We start from the raw sequence: 24129 nt of genomic DNA, 5'->3' as shown, positions 1-24129 counted from the left end.
TTTCAGTACTACTCAACATTTAGAAATTGTGTCTTTAAAAAAAAACAAAAACAAAAAAAACTATGAAAATGAACCAATCAAAGGCTTTTCAATCAAAGGCAATCAAAAGCAATTTAATTAATTTATTTATTCTTTTGTGAGTTATGTTGGGACATTTATGCATTTCCAGTAGGCCTACTTTTAACTTGTATTTCCATTGCATGAATAATTAAAAAATACATTGTTATTTTCTAAGGAGCTACATTCTAATTCTAAACCATACATTGTTTGTTTGCATAGCGCAACACATCATACATTTGATTTACATTCTTCTGCTGTATCTCCACATGGCATGGGGATTTCAAGACAATCCTCATTTAAGCAATTTGTATTCGTCTTCCAATGTGTTAACAGCAACACGTTTTGCATGCAATTCAACATAATCTAATCATAGATATGTAAAACACGACCACTCCATTATAGTTCAGAAGATGTAGCAAGACTGCTTATTAATAAAGCATGTCTTGCTTTAAAGACAAACCGAGTACATTTATTAGCCAATCTGAGCTTCTCAGCCCGTATAGAAACCATCAGAAAATACCATGACAATTGACTAAAACAGGTTCTCCTGATTCTGATACTCTTAGAAAAAAAGAAAAACATGTGCAAACATAATGTGTTCTTCAATTTTCATCATAATTAGGCAGGCATGTCAATAGATAAATGCAAACATGTAAGTGTGATATACAGACAGTCAAGTGGACAGACAGTTATATCCATTAGAATGTATTCTCATGTTTATAAAAAAACAGCACTGGGATAAAAAGTTAGGATTAAAAGCTTTAATGAATCTGAAAATGAAACACAAATAGAGCATGTGACAACAATTATAAGCTGTATGCTTGCCAATTAAACCAGGTTGAGAATTAAATTGAATTGGAAGCCAAATAAGTTGCAAACAAACCCAACTGAAAGACAATTGATAGAAGCAAAGTAACTTTGGCACCAGTTCCAAAACCTTTGGATCCTTAGGGCCACCACCACCTGCAGCCCCATGCCAACAAATAGGGGTCTTGGGAATAAAAGGATGGAAAAGTGGAACTGACCCAGCACCCACAAGGAACATGAAACCGCTGCCCGTTGCATGGCGGTGAAGGGGAGAAGGAATTTAAGGGCTTACAGGTGAATTTTAGAACCTTGCAAGACTTATATTAAAAAAAATTAAATAAACTCAAGACCTTGAAAAAGATGTAATGGTATAACCGACACACAGTAAAAAAATACATGTACTAACATTGTATTACTGTTTAAAGTTATGTCTTAAAATTTCTCTTGTAAAACAGGTTTTTGTAAGTATGGTCCTCTGGGTCAATAGGCTATAATGCTCTTCAGCACACAACACTAACTGCATGGTCAGTTTGCTCTATGGTTAGTTCTCAAAGAGCAGGAAGCCAGAGAAGGTACAGAAGCGCTGGTGGTCTCCATGAAGCGCCCCTGTTCCCATTCTCACCCAAACCTCGTCGTCCTTCACTAGCTTCAGCACAGCACTGTTTCCTGCCGTGTCATGTTTGCCTTTGGCCTCGTAGCTGTAAAAGAGAGGAAAACACTAAGTGTCTGGTTTATTTTGCATTTGTAAACGTACCTTTTCTTTCGATAACCTATCTTTGCTTCATTTCACCAACTGAATACAAAACTGAAATGTTTGTGGGTTATCAAATTTTTCTACCACATTTACACTGAATTATACATACATGGATAATGCACATTTTATTTAAAACCCCTTTTTATTGGCATTAAATATACAGCTGCAGACTTGTCTCTGTTTACTTATATAGCATAACTGATCGGTTGTTCTATCTGAAGATGATGTTTCTGGTCCTTGTTTCCAGCGGTCAGATTCTCTCACACGCTCACCCACAGGTTTTTATTTTTTAGCAAACTAAACAAAGGTTTATATTTCTATAGTCAATTTCAAATGACTACGAAAACATCTAATACAAGTAACTACTTTTGTGATATTCTAAACTTTAGAAATACAAGTGCAGTAGTCTCTGTGTAAAGGAACACCTCCTAAGAGAACATTTTACCCTTGTGGTGAAACTGAACTTCACGTAAAATAACACCTTTTTGTCACAGCTAGCGATTCATTCACAACAGATACAGCACTGCTTTTTAATTTGATAACTCATCTTCATCAAATTTAAATTCAAATGGTTTATCAATCTTTGAAACTTTGAGGCACACTGATTGGTTTATTCAATCTTACCGTCATATCATTGCTTCGTTTTGTATTCTGATTTCCAAGAGTGCCCCTCATCACTACACAGTTGCATGTAAACAAAGTCGAAACGTGTCGCTATTTATATTGCTACAAAATGTTGGAAATTGCTGAAAAAAACTTGAATCACAAACAAGTCGCCAAGCAATTTTGTGTTTTCCATTCTGGTGAGATCCTTCACCATTCTGTTAAATAGTTTTTGCATGTCTTGAATATTGCTCCTGTAAAGGATCTAGAGCCGCTGATGAATTTAAAACAAAAAAGTATATTTTATCAGTTCAACAATTACACACTTCAGCTAAAATGAGTCAGTGATTGAGACTAATTAAACCATATAGGTACCAATATAGGCTATTTAATGGTTATTTAAATAGCCATTCTCTCACTCTTAGTATTATCTTTTTTTCTTTTTTAGCTAATTTCAGTACACTCCTGGGTGTATCATTTGTGGCTAATTAGTTTAACTTGCCATATTGTGTTATATACGTATTGCTAATTTATTGTTATTATTATTATTATTATTATTATTATTATTATTATTATTATTATTATTATTATTATTATTATTATTATTATTATATTATTATTAATAATAATAATAATAATAATAATAATAATAATAATAATAATAATAATACACTTAGGTTTTGGCATTTCTTTCTTTTTTTACTCACTACATCAGGGTGGCTCTATTTTATTGATGTTGTTAAAGGGTACATAAGGACCTTTTTATTTTATTGTGTTACATGTTCCCATGTGTTGCTACAACTGTTTACATAAGGTGTGTGTATTGTTTTAATTTATTTATTTTTTTACATTTTTACCACTTTTTTTAACTTTAAAATTGCATTCCCTTCCTCAAGATGGCTTCACATGTACCCGCATGGACCTCTCAGAACTACATTTCCCATCATCCTCCTGCTCACATATATAACTGAGATGGAGACGGAGAGGTCCATGCGGGTACAAGCCATCTTGAGGCAAGGAATGCAATTTAAAAATTAAAAATGTGTTTTAACCTGGTATATTCAGATGCTTGCAACCTCTCGCTGCTCTGCCTAGTGTCTGAGCTAAATCCCGCCAGAACCAAACATCTACGAAATTACCGTATTACACATAATTGTAGATTCATATTGAATATAAACAAAATGAAAATGTATTGAGGAATAAGCATGTATATATGTGTTAATCACTTCATAATGTTCTTGATTACCCTGGTATCTTTTTTTTTAATAATATTTTGGTTTTCACTGCAGGTGTCATAAACTTATAGGAGGATGTTACTGAGGCCAAATATTAGCCTTAGGCATTATCCAATGCTTTTAAATCATTTTTAACCTTTTAATATCTGTAACGTAAGTCTAAATATTCATTTCTGACTCAAAGACAATTTCTGACATCAATGGAGAATATTTACTTCCATTATCTCCATAGCAAGTGAATAAATATTTTCTAAGCAAAGCATTTCTGATGACAAAACACTAGTTTTGTCTTCATTTTTACTATGTAAGGTATACTTTATTAATATATTTTTTTTCTAACACAAAAGAAAGATAAGCATGGCAATGCTTTCAATATGTTATTAGAATATTTTTGCAAACACACATTGGAGCAAATGTAGGAGCCATAATTTGTTCTAGCAAGGGCCTGGAACTAGAGCAGGAAATAAACATTGCCACGCAACTCTGATCAAAAGAATGAAACTGTTGGAAAACATGGATTGAGAATTGATTAGGGGTTTGCTACGCATGTGGACTAGCAGAGCTATACTGGTGTTCTTTTCTGAAAAGAGACTAATATTGCAGATAGCAGACTGTTTGGTTCAAATTGCATGTACTGCTAACCACTGATAGAGACGATGCGTCTACAAACTGCCCAACAATGACTGCAAGCTAATGAGATAACAATGCTGTGGACTAGAAGGGAACAGGCTCTAGACTTCAGAGAGATCAAAAGAGATAATCCCACTGGCATCAATGGGGGTCGCAAGGAGATAACAAAAGGCAGATGTATGGACCTTTTGTCTCCAGGAGTGTGAAGAATGCACTGAGTTCAGAAGTTGTCACACTAGACCACACACACAGACACACACACATTAACACTCACACAATAAATTAAATTACCTTGACCATTGGTTAATGTCAGAGAAAGGGGAGGTGGACCATCTATACAGAAGGGTATTTAATGTCACGCAAGCATTGAAATTTTGAGTTCTGTATGTCCTGTACCTGGGACCAGACTCCCTGCATATTTCAATAAACCTGGCAACTGATTGAAGAAACTGACTCTGTGCATTTTCTTGAATCTACTTACTCACCATCTATTTTTTAAGTACTTCAGAAACAAAGTGAGAAAACTGGAATGAGCACCTGCCTCAGACCCCAGGTCAACATTACCACAGCCATCAAAAGCACAACTGAATTTAACTACAGACTAAAATACAAGTTTGACTGCTTAACCACCAACTGTGTTTGCATTATTTGTCGGAAAAAAAATGTACAGCTCAATATATTGGTGACGCTAGCAATCAGCCATCAGATTTGCCCAACATAAATATGACTGGAAACCCTGGAAGTGCAGACTCACTCCAGACTCATTGCATTTTAACCAACCCTACCATGATTTCATACTGCACACATGCATATCAGTTTTATATGCAACCCAAATGCTCAATGAGTGAAAGAACAAACAGCAACAAGCAACAGCACAGGTAATGACTTGTAACCCATGGATTTATCTTGCGCTTCTCTTTATTCAACAAAGTTCTTTATTTAAAGCGTCCACACCCATTCATGAAACTGTGTCAACCGCTTAGATCATTTTCTGTATATGTAACTGCCGTTTCACTTACCTGTATATTGTGATAACTGTGTTCCCATTGTGCATTAAGTAAACATGTACTTGATCAACATCTTCATGCTTCATCATACTGAAGGTGAAAAAATAAGCACCTAAAAAAAACATTTTAAAAATAGAAAATTACAAGTTATAGAGTATATATACAATGTGTTAATGGCATTTAACCACCTTTTTTTTTTTAAAAGGTTAAACCTGTGGACATGGTTGATATGGCAGCATGGTTTATCCTTGTTATTATCTTTGTGCAGTGTATCATTTTTCCAGTACCAGGTTCAGATGATTTTGGTTCTCTGTTTACAATAGTACAGACACAGATGGGCTTGATGAAATTTGCATCTGGTGTATACTGGAGCCAGGGTCCACCATCACTTGGCTCAATCACATTATATCCACTGAAGTATGCCCAGGGTATGATTTCATGTAGTGGAGGCTACATTCAATTTATATTCCTCTATAAATTCAAGTGTTAACACTGCTGCAGACTGCATCTTTAGCAAATGTAAAATCAATACAACTCCTCATAAAAATCAATAAACAACTACTGGATGAGCAAGTATTAATCCTCTTCATGACTTAAGCACTAAAATATAAAATCTGAGTAAAACGAGAGAAACGTCTTGGTTTGGTCGATATGTCAAAAATGAAAAGGCCTATTTCACCATTAGTAAAAGTTTAAGTCTTGGGGAGCTGCTGAGCAAATAGCATTTTATTAATTCAAGTTGTTTCCAGGGACACAAGTTCAGCGCCTAATAACATAAAAGGAAAACCCTAAACATGAACTTCCTTATAAATTTGTTTTTTTAATTATTTGTATTATTGACAAAGTTTTATTAATTAAATAAAAACATATCTTTTCAGGGTGTTCACAGTCAATTCCAGTTCATTTGCAGTATCCTACTTTGCCACATCTTTAATTCTCTGTTTCTCCATTTCATTTTGACCTTATGTTTCCTAAATACAGTAAGGGGTTTGTCATTATTTTACTACCATACATTTTACTCAATATTGACCGAGGCTAACTTGATTGTGAGTAAAATTTAGTAAGTATTGTACATGTGATGAGTATCCACTACCTGATTTCAGACGTTTATGATAATGCTTAACCAGTATGTTATATCGTGTTGTTGAAATCTGAGACCATTCTGTCTTGCATGTATCCTTCAGCTCAGATAGGCTGAATACAAAATGCTTGTCTACAGCTTTTTCAGATCAGTCCAAAGCAATTCTATTCCAGAGCTGATTAAGCCATATTCTTTGGGTTGTTATCCTATTGGATGTTAAACTGTTCCAATCAGCCTATGAGTAGATGGTCTGATTGTATTGTTTAGAATGTTTTGATACATGGCTTCTTTAATTTGATCTTCAATCACATGAATTTTCTAAAACACCCACATGACCACCTCCATGTTTAACTCTAGGTACAAGGTCTTCTTCATTGAAGACATTCCTTTTATTTTGTGGTCCATTTTGGGGGAGAAGTTCTATTTTAGTCTCACTGGTCGAGAACATTTTGTTGAAAGCTTGATTACTGTTCATATTTCTTGGCAAATTTTATGAATTTTCTTTAAAAGTGGTTTGCATGGAGGTCTACACACATACAACTCTTCTGTGTCAGGTGTCTTTGTACAGTTCTTTCGTGCATTATTATGCCTGATGCTTCTAAATCTTTCTTTAAGTCTTTGGCTGTTAATCTTGATTTTTTAGCTGCTGGGATGATTCTCCTACCTGCTATGCCTTTAATCTTCTTGTTTAATTTAGTTAGGTAAACACAATGCTGTAATCACATTGTCCGTGGTTGTACTGTAATTGTTTGACATTTTCCTTTTACTCCTAAATGAAATGAGTTTTCTTTTTATACTGACTATCCCTTAAACTGCAATACATACAAAACCTAAATGAAAGGGCTTTTTCAAAACAACTTAATAAGAGAAAGTGGAAAATCTAGACAAATGTCGCAGTTCCTTAGCCTGGTTGTGTTGTGGTTTTGCTTTCCCATTCAAAATATGTTTGTCTTTTTCTATTGGTTAAAATGACATTTCTCAATGACATTGCTATCATGTTATTGTTTCTGTAACATCAGTCTGCACCAATAAGTGTTTACTGAATTGTAACATCTCTTCTTGACCTCCTAAGCACTGTACTGCCTTTCTGTCATAGCCAATTATGATTAGTGAAATTAGAAGCATCTTGTATTGTTGCTGCATATTAGATGAAGCTTGCATTTACAGTGCAACAAAGAGGGCTTTGCTTTCTGCAGGAAGAAAGTGGACATGGGTGACATCTGGCATAGTTGCTTCCAGAGCTTTTGCTGTATAAAAGAATCTCATCGATTTGAAGAAAGCTATTACTTAAATTGAGAAAAATTATACATAATTTGAGTAAAGGTATATATAAAGGTGTCAATTTTATTTTAAAATGACAAATGATATAGAAGTTAGCAGAAACTTCTTTGGGGAGCCATTATGAAATAGACGGATGCCAGTCCCCAGAATTTAAATGGTTTTATGGATGCTAAGATTAGAGCAGAAATAGAGTAGATTTCTTGGAGGGAAAGGAGGAGAAGAGAGGTTTCCCCCATATCTGAACACTAAGTAACATAATCTGATTCAACCCCTCACTCAACAACCACAGAACAGCTTAATTTTCATTTAACTTCTAAGTCTCATCATTTGTTTGATTAATTTTGCCACCCAGTTATATGGAAAGGTTACCTATTTCGTAAACAACAGCATGCCTACAGTACATATCATACACAGTAGGGCAGAGAAGTTTTATGGCCCTCAGTGCAAAAGAACACAGTATTTACTGGTTTATGCAGACAAAGAAAACATGGCCATTACAATTAAGTAGTGGTGCAATTGGCAACCTAATTTCTTATTCGATTATCGTGTAGGCATTTATCATTGATAATTGATGCACTGACGTTTTATTTTTCAAAATAAAGAACAAACATTATTTTTTTTTAACAGATCACTAAATAACTAAAAACACTGTTGCGCATAATAGTTAAACAAAAAGGCACAACTTATATTCAAATTCGAGTTCTTCTGATTTATAAAAAAAGAAATACAAAGGACTTGAGTTGTTAACAACTGAAAATAATATGCGTGCATCTGTAACAGATGTCCCTTTAACATTGTAATAATAATAGTAAAAAATACTACTGTATAATTTTAACAGAAGTCTTTTCTAGCTGAACTGTGGTTGTTAATTACTGTTAACATGTTATGTCCAAAGCAAAGCAAAACATTAATTAATCTCACAAATCCTGACTAATTTAACTACCGTACTAAATTCAGCTTCTTTTTTATATAATATATTCATATAATCCAAACACAACATACTTTGAAACAAAATAAGGTAATTGGTAGATTTAATATTGGCATTCTTTTGAAATGATTACGCCTAACATAAGTTGTGTGCTTGTCACTTTTTAGTGCAAACAAATGCATAGACTCACAAGTGAAGCAACTGAACTCATTTTACACATGGTTTATCGAACGTGAATGTAGAGGCCTAAAATGCGTATCCTAGCAACGCACTTATGTTGTTTATCTACCATAATAGCACTAAAAGAAGCGCACCCAAGGTTTTAATCCAAATCGGCAACAGAAGACTCCAAACTGGGTTCTAATTTGATGCATCGATTCATCAATATGTAATCTAAGCTTGGTATATTTAAACAGATGATCAATAATCGATGCATTGATTAATTGTTGTCCCACTACAATAAAGTGTTTTTTTACCCTCCCAATTTAACCACAAACAAAAATAGTGTCTACACTTGTGCTACACTTGTGTTACACTTACCTGTTACAGGTGCATGGAATCTTCCAGTCATAACATCAAAAAAGTTTCCAATATTAGTTTCCACACTGCTAAAAATGATTCCGCTGTTTTCATTGGTAAAGTGAGTGGCCAAGGATGCCATAAATGCAATCTAATGAAAGAAAAACAAAATCAAAATGAAGACAGTTTACCATCACTACAACAGTTGAATCCCCACAAAGATTGTTTTGACTACCTTTTAATGCATGCATCTTCCCTACATGCCATGCCACAGGTTTATAGTAATGTTAAACTTAAAACAAAGTTAAAATAACTAAGCATAAAAAGCTGAAGGGACTTTCTTCAGATTCACGGAGTAAATTAGGGTAATTTCACGCCAACGCAACAAAAAAAGGACTTTTTGTTGCCTGTCCGTTTCAGATTTTCCTAGAAAAATTCACCTGGGGGTTTTCACACATGCTGAGTTCAGAACTGATAGCCATTATTTATTTATTTTTAATTTCCCCTTTGACCTGTGACCTTGCAAAGGTCAACCTAAAGTGAGAAAGAGACCTTGACCAGAAAAATCACCCAGGGTAGAATTTAGATGCTACCATCATGTGTAGCACCTCGTTCTTCTCATATTGAACAGGGCTTTTAAGAACAAAATACTAGCAGCACCCTACTCACTTCTGGCAAATTTCAAGACCAGGGGTAACTGACGAGTTTTATTCGAACTTTACCATGTAGGATATGTGTGTCTTAAAATGTAAGTATTTCTGTAAGACCCTTAGGAACCAGCCTTCCAAATTCTGTGAAAAACTTTTGGTTTTAAGTTCTACCACTGGTCATTAAATACCCTTGAAAATGTAATTGTTGCTATTTGTACCAAGTTTAGGGTGTAATAACTTGCGTGGGGGGACTAAAATAAAACCACCCAAAGATATTTTTGGATGGGTGTTAATGAGATCTACAAGCATCAAGCAAACTATGTTGGTATCACAGCAATATTTACATTTTAGGACCCCCATCCACTACAGGGTAAAAGGTTAGGCTGAGGTTCGAATAAAACTCGTCAGTTACCCCTGGTCTTGAAATTTGCCAGAAGTGAGTAGGGTGCTGCTAGATTTTTTCTGAAAATCCCTATTCAATACGAGTAGAACGAGGTGCTGCACATGATGGTAGCATCTAAATTGAACCCAGGGGGATTTTTCTGGTAAAGGTCCCTTTCTCACTTTAAGTTGACCTTTGTAAGGTCACAGGTCGAAGGGGAAATTAAAAAACTAAAATAATGGCTATCATTTCTGAACTCAGCATGTCTGAAAACCCCAAGGTGAGACCGTCAGGCAACATTACTCGTTGAGTTGGCATGGAATACTAAAATGAAATTCAGAACAAGGATGTTCCTTGTGTCTTATTCTATCCAGACAGCTTTAAAGGTTAGATAAAGAATATTAAAAAGACAGGGCACATTCAAAAGCCAGGTTATTAAACTGCCCTAAACCTTTTTGTGTTGTTTATAGCTGACCGGTATTCTATGGCTTTTTCAATTTCACATATGGTTAATTTTCATACACCACAGTCCAGAACGGGCATGACTCATTTGTAAATCAGTTCTTGCTTGGACCACAAAATACACAAATAAGCACCTTTTGATCTACTGTTGTTATGCTACAATCCATATTTTTTATTGTTTTGTTTTTTAGACACTGCAAGAGCTTGTAACTGAGGCAGCATTTTTTGTATTCAACATTTTAATGCTATAGTGATACTTTGGCCGTTCATTTATTATTTCATGTTGTGTTTTCACACTGGACACTGCAGTTTCTCATTTACAGACATTATGTAAAGCCCTTTATTTTAGTGGCCAGATAATTTCACTTGTCTATATATTTTTTAAATGTAGCGACTTATTTTAGCATTTGTCACATAAAAAAAAGTTTTTTCATGGTTTTGTACTGGACAGGACACTGCAGCTTTAAAGTTTAATATTTGTTTTGTGAAATATTTGAAATGACAAAACACTGGACATACTGCAGCAACTTTGAATTGTGATTCACCAATCATTAAATATGTTAACTGCCCTTCTTGATTCTTTATCGGGACTGTGTGCTGTGTTCTACCGTTGAGTTTTAAGTATGCCTAATTGTAAACTTAAAGGGTACATCAGCACTACATGAAATATAAAACATAAACTATCCCACATTGCTGTTCTGAATGTATTTTGTCATTGTATAATAATCTGTATGCGCCCAAACATCCTCATAATGCCACACTGCTATGTACAAAATCACTGTTCTAGAGCATTTCTTCCAAGCCAAAAAGCATGACTTCCGCATGCACCCTCACATGTGCTCTGAAACAGACCGTTGTTTTGTGTAATAGACATCTTTCACACTGCTATTGATGGAATCTAGCAAGCCCCTGGCCACATGGTATAAAAGGGAAAACAAGAATGTTTGCTAGAGCAGAGAAAAAAGTAATAGAGAAAGGAAAGCACTGTGCTAGCTGTGGCTTGGGTCTGTGTTTATTTTGAAGAGTTTTGTAGGGTTTTTGTTTAAACATGTTGTTTGTTTGATTTGTCTTGTGTATACAATAAAAGTGCACCAAAGCTCTGGGTGTGCTATTTCTGCCACTGACCAGCCTTGACCGCCCGTCACTACACCACATTAACATAAATACAATAAATTGTCAATTATAAAAATAAAACCACGGGCTCCACTTGTTGAAAAGTAATTTTCTAAATCCTATTTAAAGAGGAGATATTTACTGTTTCAAGCATTTTGTGTAATCATTAAATTGGAATGAAGACACTTGTCCTTCACCTTGATGATCTAATTTAGCTTCTTCATATGAAAACTGTTTACTATCTGTACTTTTTCTGTTTATAAAGCAATATACTGCATAAACCACAATCCAGTGAAAGGTCATTCTAATACTGACTAGCTGTATTTTAAAGCACTGTGGCAGTATTATGATTTGTCTGTAAAGAACATTCATATAATTAAAAGCTAATATAAAACACAAGAAAGTCCATTATTGGGGGAAAAGCAATATCATGATATTATATTTGGAGGAGACAATATTTCTTATGCAAGGAAAGAACACTATTGGTTTAAAATGATGTTTTTCAATTATTTATTTAACTGTCATATCAGTATTAGCAAAACAAAATACTATAAAAGAAATGCCATATCTGCACTAAGGCAATTGAGAATATATTTGAGTGAGTGGATGATGTTGATTATTCAGTACATATGCTTGAGTCATCGGTCCTTGAGCTTTACTGAGTACTGTATATAGGGGATCAGGGAGGGGGCTTAAAGTGTAATTATCTGTGGAAATATCACTGGTTATGTTGTGAACTAAAGAAACTGGCATGCAATTCGAGAGTGATGACTGGATAAGCACGAACAGACTATCGGGACTGAGCAGATATGTGTTTTCATATTTCAAAGATTTAAACATCTAGAATCCACTCCACATAGCAGACCAGCATCATTTTTGCTATGGCTTTCTTTTCCATATAAGACATTAACTTTTATTAACTTTTAATGAGGATACTGCTATCATTACATAGTCACTGAAACACTACTAAATAACAAAAACTACGATGGATGTGTGGATTTATTTATTACTAACACTCAATAAAAAAAAAAGAAAACAGTTCTCTTGTTTAATTCTTTACTTGGTACTTAGTTGCTTGCAACAGCGATATAATAAAACTCTGCAACAACATGTGGTCCTGTGGTTAGTGCTATCAACTGTTTATTCAAAATAGAAAGAGACACCTGCCTCAAATTAATTAGGCTGCACTTTCTAGAATTGTGATGAGTCAAGGCCTATGTAAACTGTGCTACTGTATGCTACCCTTGCCATTACTGTTCATGTCTATGATACCCGTCTCCACTGACATATAATGCCGTTCTGGTGAAACACAACCCTACCCTGAAGTTTCTTTGTACACAAAGCTCCTTTCAAGATTAATCAAAGTCAGCCTAAATAATTAATAAATGGCATTTGCTTTGACATTTTCACAATTTCCTTGATGCTTTCATATTTTTCAGCTACCTCTAGATGTCACTTTGGATTAAACCTTCCTGTGCTTCTTACCTGTCTGGTGCATTACACACCATTTCAGATTAGATCAGATTACTTATGGAACTGATTTAATGTGGAAAATTAATTGGAAGTGAGCTGGGGGCATTTTTCTTCTTTGCAATGAACACCTGATCATACTGTAAACTATCTACAAACCATTAATTTTGGTTGTTTCCATTAGAATTACAAACATTGATGTAGGTACAATGTCCATCGTCGGATGCTTAGTCTACAATTACAGCTATGTTGTTGGCTTCCTGTAGTTTTGCTTTTATTCGTTCTGAATCTTGTTAGAGGTACCTGAGTATACTGTGGCTATTAACAAGCAATTGCTTAAAATACTGTCGTAGTCAGAAATCAGAGAAAGTAATTCAACATAATTACCTCTATTTGAGAAATTAGTGCCTTCATTGTGCCCCCTGAATGCCAGTTCTTGTTTGCCAAGGTAAACAACAGAATCAGTCAAGCGTTTAAGAACCTCATGGTTGTTTCTTATTTGCTCATTGTGATGTATTATATCCCTAAGCTTCTGCTCATCCAGTTGAACATCAATCTGGGTCCAAAAGTTTTGAGTGTTACAGTGGTTCGCGAGTGACTTTGGGAATGCTTATGTTTTTGTACTGACTTCAACAGACATCCTAGATAGCTATAGTCAGTGCTGTTCCATATCACATTTTCTGTACTGAACAAAAGAGAGTTCTAGCACTATTGTTTTTTTCAAAGTGCATTTTTTCTGTAATTGATTTGTTATACTTGTAATTTGTTCTGTGGTTTGTTCGTTGCATTTTAAAGTTAAATATTGCTGCCTATTTTCATCATGCCCCAGCACAAATGAGTCTGCCTTTAAATCACGCAGACTCTTCCTCACAAGACCTGGGGAACAGTATTAGGTGAGAGTGCTTTTTTATTACTATTTATTTTCAAAATGCTGTAGTTCAGGGAGAAGGAGCAGAGAGTGATCAGAATGGCGAGTTTTGAATTGATTTGAATACTTACTTTTACTTGGTGTCCAATTCAGACTCATTAGCTATCTTACGTACACTTTGGTTTCCCAAAAGTTCAACACTTGCATAAATCTCGTCAGTCATGTTAATTGCGATAAATTCTAGTGGTGTATGGTAATCTAACAGTGATTTGCCTCTTTTTGAAAAAAAGTACCAACCCATGGTGATATGCTATAATATCAACCCCCATGGGACCTGTTTTGACCAATCAGGATGGAGTATTTAAAATACCCATTTCATAAATAGATTTATAAAACAGCTTGAAAAAATAACAACCTCTGATTGGTTAAACAGCATCACATGACCGTGTGTACATACTAATGAGCAACTTCACACTGTATAAATCAATACACACAACATTTGGAAAAAATTGGAAAAATGTGTTTTTAATTGAAACATTGGTAAAATTCAGGGGGGAAATAAATCTCAGTATACACACTTTACATGTAGAATATGATACGTAGCAGTTCTGGTTTCTGATTAATAATGTCCAAGGCATGTATGATGAGCAGAATCTGTGCAAGTCTAAGCCACGTTTTCCCCAGTTAGCTTGTACTTTGCGAACGTTTGGGCAATCGCTGTGCTGACGGAAATAGTATCTACAGACAGTATGAATACGACATCAGCACAAAACAAACCAGGTTTATTCACCTTGAAATTATAAAAAAAATTAATAATAATTGACAAAACTGGGTGGTGCAAGCCATTGGGAGATGCGTCAAAAATCACACTGGACAGTTCCATCAATACGTTCCACGTAAGTTTACCAACTATAAAGCATCACCATATTTCTGTTGTTTTCATCCTATTCCTCATCCACTAAAAATATTATATTTTGTGCAAGTATTTCAATTAAGTTTTTGATCACACTAGCAGTTACTTCGCCCAGCAATTGCCACAATAATCAAACTTTGATTGGCCAACATAATTAGATGATAATGTGTTGGTGAAGTGAACGTTACTTGATCCTCTGGCATCTAAACTTCTGCTGTATCCTAGGATACAGTGTAGGGCTGCTTATTACAATATCAGAGTCAAAATAAAACATTGGATTGGAAAATATTGGATAATAGACAAAAATTGAGTGTAAATCAGTAAAAACTGACATCCATTTAAAAAAAAAAAATCCTTAACTTTTTTGTAAAAATCTGAACAAACCACAAACGCGGAACACTATTTATACCTTACATATATTTTTTCTTTACCAAATAACCAGCATGAAATCTCTTCATTCTGCATGGCCAGTTAAAACAGCAGAAGATTTCTAGCTCTTCCTAGGAGAGTTCTGGTCATCACCAGAATTTCCAATAGGAAATCGGTGACTCTAATATAGTAGGCATGTGCTTACATGGAGAAAAAAGAGAAAAATTAAAAACGAAAAAAAATGATAGCTATAGATACCAGGAAGAAACCGTTCAGTTTTTTTTAGTTTGTTTTGTTTTTATAAATTGTTGTATTTGAAAAATATGTATTATCCGACTTGCAAAGAACCAAAATATCTTCAACACAAAAAGAGGTGCCAGTGATAATGCTGCTAATGCTAGTAAGAAATGAATGTTCAAACCTTGGGTAGGTCAGGGTTGCTGTTGGGAGAGAAATCATGTTGTTGTGGATGTCAGATCATGGCAATACAATGCTGATATATACAGGTCTACCTGAAGCTCGGATGGAATTCCATGTGATCCTTTCTCTCCTTTTAGCCCTTGAACTCCACGCTCTCCACGGGGTCCCATCTCGCCTTTGTCTCCCGTTTCACCTTTCAACCCATCTCGGCCAGGTACTCCATTATTCCCATTGTTTCCATAGTTTCCTGAAATCAGTAAAAGAAAAAAGCCACTTAAGCGAAGCATAGACAAAATTCAGGTTTTCCAGTTCTTCTTTCTGAATAAAATAATATTACTACGTTTCTTAGAAGTACATGTTTTATCCTATCAGATCATTTTTCTGATGTCCCTTACAGAAATGTACTTGCTTGCTGCTGATTTGAAGTATCTGACAATTTATGTCTTTACATATGACTTTTAATAACTTAATATTATTAACATTTAAGTTAATTAACTTAAGTTAATTAACATTTTCATGTGAAATTGGCATCTTTTATGAAAAAGTGACTAACAATTTTGTGGTAGGGTGTGAATCCCAGTTTTTCTGAGGAACTAATAGGCTATTTACTTGTTTGTATAAAATCATCCAGATGTGTTTTGTTACTTTTACCCTTATTATAATTTAAATAATTTTAGAACAGGCTAAATGATAATTAAGTTTTATTCCTTTTGTTGAGAAAAATATCAGTTATGCAGAAAGACTTTCTTAATTAATCCTTTTCACTGATGATACATTTATCTTGTCACATTTAATTCATTGTAAGTGGTAGACCTTTACAAGCTAAAAAATGATGGCATGTTTATCGTAGATCTTTTTATTAGAACCAAGAAAGGAGAAAATCAGTGTCAGCAATATGAGATATTCAAAACCAAGAAATATATTGAAGATTAGTTGAATATGACAAAACTGTTAGGATACAATCCAAAACAAAATGCAATAAAACTGGATTTTTAATTTTTTTTTTATGTATGAGTTAGTTGAAGTAACCACTAAGTGGGTGCAATTTAAAACATAAAATCCCACCTTTTCTGCTAATGCACTTGTCAGTATTATCAGTATGGTATCAACAGGATGTACAGATTTGTATAGAATAAGAGTTATCAAGTTTCATAACAATTTGATGAGTTATTCTTCAGATATATGTAAAAATGTAAGTGTGGTTGTGACAGAGTGTTTAATAGTGTGTAGGTGCAGGTGATCAAACAACAGACAGACAATGGTAATCCAGGTGAAAAAGGTTTGTTTATTTTGATTCCTTATGTCCAGTGCCTGACGGCAAAACAAACAGCAAATAATAATGCTGGTAAGTAATACAGCAGCGTGTATTACTTACATGTATAATCCCTGGGGTGGTCCCAAAACAATAGTCCCATTATTCTATCCCCGCATTAAACACAAAACACATACCTAAGTCTGTTTAGTGCATGAATTAGTGATTGTGGTACAACACAGTTTACAGTGATATAAGTGAAGTGCTGTCCCGGGTTTGTGCTGGCCTCTGGCGACAGCTCCAGAACGTGTTAGCCATCTAGTGGTTAAAAGCAACAATAGACAGAACAAAACAAACATCACGATTATTCACAACACAAGTACAGGTCCTTCCCAGTCACTTATTAATAACCAAACGAAGGAACAGATTATGATTCTCCGTTCTCCTTATATGCGGTCACGCATGACCCCTTAGTAAACAAATGCAGCTGCCTTTACAATCTGTGGCTGCTACATTGTTTCCCTTCCAGGTCAATAAGTTCTTGCAACAGAGTCTCGTCTTTTTCCAGACTGACCGACATCCCGGAACTGTTAAGAACTATCAAGCCTCCCCGTCCAAAAAAAACTCTGTCCTCAATTAGCACCATCACAGGTCAGGAGGGAGATTTACAACCAAGGTTCATTGTATTTCTGTCAGTGATGTACAGATGGGGGTGATGTACAGACAGACAGACCCCCCCCCCCCCCCATTGTATCCCCCAAGTCTGACTCTCAATAACCTAAACTAAATCATGTTAATACCAAGTGCCCTGCCAATTGGATAAGCAGTTCTCCAGATATATGAAAACACTTAAGTGTCACATTCAGATGAATGGATGTACAGAGAGAATTTGCTATAGACACCCAGAATCTGATATCCTCAATAATGATAATTGGTTAATTGGATACTTGGTTCTATAGATATATGCACAAATGCAAAAGTGTGACATATGTTTGAACTGACTTATGTAGGGATGTACCTATTACTGTCTCCCATTTGCATGGGATAATAAGTCATGCCTCATCATTACAACACAGTGGAAAATAGATAGTGCCTCATTAAATGTCTTGTTTTCACTGGACAACACCGGTAATGGAACTTGACTAAAAGATTCATGGAAAACAGCTGTTTACCAACTGTAAAGACATTGCTGTCTAATCAATTAAACGAAATGGAGGCAGATCTAAACACTCCTGTTTTTTGAATAACTAAATATGATCTTGTTTATACCATTCCTGGGAGCTGTCTACATACAATCACTATGGAGGTTTCCTGTCTCATCCAAACGGCCAGGTAGTGCTCCCTCAAACCAAGCAGGTTTGATGCCAAATTATTTTTCCAGTCATCCTTCACATACTTCGCATTATTTGCATTTTCATTATCTTAAATAAAAACTTTAAACTCACATTGTGTGTCAAGGGGTTTTGTCCTGAAACTACTGAATTTGGTTTAATGGTACTAGACAGCTCAGTTTAAAACTGTTCTCCTGTTTTTGTCATCTCACCCTACACCTTCAGCATTGACTCTCTTCAGAAAAAAGTTTCACATTCTGTGATCATGCAACCTTTGTCTCTCTACAACATGTAACATTCCAAGATGTGGCTGATAAGTCCTAAAAATAATAGTTCTAGACAACAAATGTGCTACCTTGCTCACCTGCTGCTGCTGTTTACATGTTGTATGACTGAGTGTGGGCTGGCTTTAAAAGGACCAGTGTCAGGCAAGAGCAAAAAAAAATACATCAAACGACTGCAAATTCACACCAATGGTTTTATACATATGACAATTAATTGTATTCCATGTTTTGGTAGCAAAATACACCAAGGCACCATAACTGGGAGGTGAGGAAGGATGTATGTAGTTTAAACTAAAATCCTTCATCCTTGCTATTCATCTCTCATTCAAGGTGTTAATTACAGTGATGTCAGATTAAGAAGTCTGCCTCTTCTCCAAGGATAGAAAGCATCTCAAAGGAATGATTATTCTTCTACTGGACTACATTGAGAAGGCTGACCTGTGATATTCTTTATCTGTATTTGACTGAATTATCACAGGTTGGTTAGAGTGTTCCTCAATGTACACACCATCATGCACTAAAGAGTAAGTAGCAGGTTTCCAAAAAATATAAATTAGAAGTGATCAAGGGTGGGAAGTCACTGAAGTAATTTATATTTTAAATTCAGAATAATTTGAATGATAATGATACATGTCAAGGATCATCCTGCTACTCATTTCAGCAGGCTATGATTAGTTGGTTTAAATTACATAACTATTGTATTATTACAATTGGGCTATAAAGGTAAGATTACACTAAACTAGTAAGTTGTGAAATGGTTTATTATTATTATTATTATTATTATTATTATTATTATTATAATATACTATATATGTTTTTAATCTTAGTGTTTATAGACATTTCAATTCAAATGCTTCACTTTCTGAAATAAATTTCATTAAGGACTTTTTTTTCCTTAGAGTAGGTTTGATAGAAACTTATATCCACGGTAACATAATTGCATTCATTGTTCTAAAGTGAAAAAAACAAGGGTTTGCCTGCAGACGGAGTACTGTCACATACACTTAACATCAAACTGTTGATAACTGTTTTTTTTTTGTTTTTTTTTTGTTTGTTTGTTTAAGGGCTCGTACCATTAATTGCTTTTTCCATAAGTAAAACTAAAATAACTTCCATACTAAATTAATAAGTTCTACTGCAAAAGACTAGCCCTTTCTGTAAAGGGTTCATAAGAGAGCCAGTATCACGTTATAACAGTAGTAAGACCTTTCTGTCATTTTCTTTTCTTCTCAGTCCACTTGAAATAACTTTAAGAACTGTAACAGAAATATTTAGCAGCGCTGGGTATCCCCAGAGTTTGGTGGTTAGTTTTACATTTAGAGCTGCCATTTTGGCCATACCATCATCATTATTTTTCGTTCAGGTTGGAAGTATATTTATAGAATTCTTAGACAGCCATTCATGCATTTTCTATTATAGACTGCTGCAAATCTCTCAGGCAATTAGAGTACATATGTTGCACTTATAAAAAATATGGCTGGAGGTTTCAGTATAGTGGGCCACTGTTGTACAAGGTATTTTAACTAATGATGTTCAGCCATGCATTATTACACTGGCTGTACCTCCTTGATTTATACTCGCCCACATTTCCTGTCACATGTCAGTCCTAAATGCAGTGCTAAGAACATCTGCTGGTGAATGGGTACAATATCAAATGTGTGCTTTTATTTTCTTTTGGGCTGGGCTTTTTAAAACAGTTTTTATATTTTTTTTTATATTTTGATGTGCAGTCCAATATTTGCATGCATCAGATTTGTGCTGTTGCTGCTAAATAAATGAATTGCTTTAAGTGCCTTAAGCTTTGTATAAAACAATACATTTACCTGGTAGTCCAATAGGACCAGGAGGGCCAGGAGGACCATGATATTCACGCTGTCCAAAATCCCCCCTGCAGCACTGTGTGCAGTCTGGTAGGTGTGGTCGAGCATATGATTCCTTTAGACAAAAAAACATAGTGCATGTAAGACTGACAATCCAAATGATTACATAATGTGCAAAGCAAAATTAGCAGAGATTGAACATGCTGTCCAGACCTTTAAGTGACCTAGGATAGGTGACAACAGGCGAGTATATATCATTTTTGTATGTCAAGAGACAACACTGATGAAGGAATTAGCTCTAACGTTTTCTACTGTGTCAAAGCATTTTTAAAAAAAAATTGTTGATGCTATTGACCAAGAATTCAAAGCTTAATAGTCAACCTGTATTTTGATTATGAAGAGACCACAATGACCTTACCAACAGAACCCCTCAGACATAGATGTGTGAAGACCTTATTAACGTACTCAGTGACAAGAGCATTGCATCCTACAATGAGCTACCCCATCTCAATAGGAGCTTCCATACAAGCTGTTATTGATGCTTGTAAAGGACATGCAGCCCATATTAAACCATTGAAACAACTGCATTTTTGTTGACAGTAAAAATCAACTTTAACTGAGATTTTACAGGTTTCTCCAATGACACAATGGGGCACTTTATCAGGTCACTCATACATTTAATGATACTATTTTAATATGTTTTAAATAAAACATTACCCTTTGAAAGACTCTTATGTGTTGTATTGCAGTACGGACACTGGGGCAGCAGCTCAAATCGGTGCCTTCCACTTTCCACAGGCGGTTATAGTGAGAACTTTCCAGTGAAATAATGAGCTGATTTATTTGTGCATTAAAGGCTTTTTTAATGGTTTAAGATTTTTTTTTTTTAATTTTTTGTTTCAGATATATTGTTAGGTTAAAACTGGCTTATAAAATCCATTTCTATTTTTCTTCTTGTGTTTTCATCTAAAAATACATTTGATCACCCTGCTAGGAGCAGCAGGTTTCTCAGTATGTCCGACAGTACTCTCTGTTCTATGTTTACAGCGCTGATACATATCTCCAAGTGCTCATATTTTTTCAGGGAGGTTTTTACTTACCCATCCTTCAATTAACATGTTATTAGAAAGACTGAAATTTACTTGAAATGACATTTGGTTATAAATAAAACAAGCAGAATTATATTTTTTGATTTGTTTTTGTGATGCGGTTACAAACATACTAAGGGCATATACCATGAATTATATTCCTCTAGCTCAGCCAATCAGAGTAATGCATTTGCTAAATATTTTCTTTAAACTTTTAACCCTTTGCAAAGACTTGGCAGCAAATTAAAAATAATAATTGTAACTTTATGAATTATAATGTAAGCCTCAGTATGTATGTTTCTATATTCTTATTGTGGTTTATTTATTTATTTATTTATTTATTTATTGTTTTGCATTAAACAATATTTCTGATTGACATATCTAGAAAAAAATTAATGTTTTGAATGTTAAAATAAACAAGCCCTGCCTTTTTTGGATACTTAATTCAATATAAATGGAGCTGTAAAATACTATATGATAATCATGGTAAACCTGCTGTTTTTAGATGAGTGAAACAAAGCTGTGATAATAATATGACACAATCAGCTGCAATATACAAAGTGTATGGTTACACTGCATTTCACCAAGCAGTACTGGCCTACACTAACTGATGTTTTTTTTTTTTTTTTTTTTTAATAATAAAAAAAAACTATATTTTTACATTAATTTGCATACTGTGACTGTATTTATGTGCATAATTTAGATTCACTGGATGTAATGAAGCTTTAAAGAGCAATGCAGTAAATTCCCTATGCATCCTTTTATCTGTTTTCCCCCATTGTTCCTATCCTCAGCTTTTAGGAAACGGTAGCTAATTACATGCTTTACAGATGCATTGTTCTGTCCTAAGATTTAATTGAAATTGATCAGATATGCCAGTCAATGCATTGACCTAGGATGACCAGATAATACCCAAACTGTCAATTTCTGCAAGATGCATGTGGCCGAAAATTGTGGGGTTTCCTGCTCAAAGTTTTAAATGGGCCGTGTAATTTAGTTTCACAACTTTGTTCAATTATATTTGTGAACGATGAGCAGTGCTGTGTCAGTGGCAACAATTCAGGCATTGTTTGTGTAAAATGTGTAATTAGGAATAAACCCCTGAGATGCATCAAATTGTTTATAAGAGGTTCCATGGGGACACAGAGTCACCCACATATAAAATCATTCCATCAAGATATATATATATATATATATATATATATATATATATATATATATATATATATATATATATATATCACACCGATAAGTGTCTGCATGCTTTTCTTTTATATTATTATTATGATGTGCAACCTCCATTATTGTCGGTGGATTTTTCTTAAATAAAATATGCCATCTAAAAACTTAAGTAATAAGTTACTAATACAGTATATCCAGGAAATGATTACAAATGCTAGTTACATTTTAAAAAGTAATTCAAATGTATTTCTTGTTTAGTGAACTGAAGTAAGCATCAATATAAGATACATTCGATACATTTTTAAATATTTTTTACAAGTACTCATTATTTATTTATTATTTATTAAGGGTAGGTGTGCATTATTGTTTACTTCTTTTGAATTTAATAGTAATTTATATGCTTCTTCATATTTAATTACAACACCTATTTTCAAACATTATAATTTTCTTTAGAAATTAACTGATCTACTGCGATAAAGAATTATAGATTAACAGGCGTTCTGATGACATATTGGTGTAAATGTTTGAAATTCTCTACAAAACACTGTTTAAAAACATTAGCTGACTTCTGCATCACCATCATTGACAACACAATAGGAACAAATATTGCCCAGTAAGTCCAAATGCTGTAACACAGTGGTTTTCATATGGTGCCATTGTACCGTAATGGATGGCAAGGGGGTATTGGTTCATATCATTCAGACACTATTGATATATCATAATAGGAAAATATTACTATACTCCCATTCTACCAGTGTAGCTGTTATTATGCTACCATTGCCTATCGGTTCAAAAACTGATGCTACTGCATTGCCAAAGATTATTTGTAAAAGGTAAGCAACAAAAGTAATTAAATTATTTTAATCAATGGAAGAATAGCTTCATATCCCATTCCCATTTGAGCAGACAATAATAAGAATGCATTTTAAAACAAATAAGTCAGATGAAAATCTTCCAGTAATACAACTAAGACTTGATCTGCAAGTGGCTCTAAGTACCTGGTCTCTGTTTCCCGTTGGCTGTTCTAGTATCTGTGTAACTTTCCCTGGTTCTCCCTCTGTTTCACTTGAAGAAGTATCGATGCCATCTGTTCCATTAAAAGTCTCACTCTGCCCTCTTTTAACCGCCCTTGTGGAACCATTATCACCAATCTGCTGCCGACTCTGCACTACTTCGGCGTTGGCTCTAGCATATCCCTTGCTCACCTCCATGTTTTCCTCTTGGCTCAAGCAAAACTGCAACAAGATGAAAAACAACAGCTGCCAACCAGTGTAGCTCATTGGTGCCATGTTCAGTCATCAGCAGCTGTATCCTCACTGTTTGGTCTTTCTTCAGGAAGTTTGAGTAATTTTCATCTGCACGTTTTTATATCTTGTCTTCTGTTTGGCCCCAGTTCCCGGGAGTGCATTGGTAGTACCATAAGACATTAGTGTAACAAGAGTGAAATCAGTTTTCACAGAACGATTACCCTGTGTGTCATATGTTCTCATATTTTAACACACATGATTAGTTAAGGATCTTTATTCACTGTGTTTTTACTTAACTGTGAAAAATGAATGTAGTGACTAATACATACTTTGACACAGTGTTGATTGAGATGTTCAAAAACAACATGCTGTC

At 34.6% G+C, this 24129-nt stretch overlaps 1 protein-coding gene across 2 annotated transcripts; it reads right to left on the bottom strand.

Annotated features, from left to right (window-relative positions):
• Positions 1-806: 806 nt before the first annotated feature.
• Positions 807-23859, bottom strand: LOC121303944 (complement C1q tumor necrosis factor-related protein 3-like). 2 transcript variants are annotated; one of them, XM_041234848.1, is made up of 6 exons: positions 23508-23859; positions 20243-20354; positions 15645-15799; positions 8927-9056; positions 5109-5208; positions 807-1565 (listed from the first exon to the last, which is right to left on the bottom strand). In XM_041234848.1, exons 1-6 carry the CDS (start codon positions 23796-23798, stop codon positions 1409-1411), a joined length of 945 nt encoding a protein of 314 aa, XP_041090782.1. In that variant the 5' UTR covers positions 23799-23859; the 3' UTR covers positions 807-1408. The 2 variants fall into 2 exon arrangements, with proteins under 2 accessions (XP_041090782.1, XP_041090789.1); XM_041234855.1 differs by having other exon boundaries at positions 23715-23859.
• Between the last annotated feature and the right edge of the window lie 270 nt (positions 23860-24129).

Source organism: Polyodon spathula, chromosome 2 (assembly GCF_017654505.1).
Source record: "Polyodon spathula isolate WHYD16114869_AA chromosome 2, ASM1765450v1, whole genome shotgun sequence".
Classification (NCBI taxonomy): Eukaryota; Metazoa; Chordata; class Actinopteri; order Acipenseriformes; family Polyodontidae; genus Polyodon; species Polyodon spathula.
The sequence above is the reverse complement of the archived record's forward strand: the minus strand, read 5'-3'. Positions and strand labels throughout refer to the sequence as shown.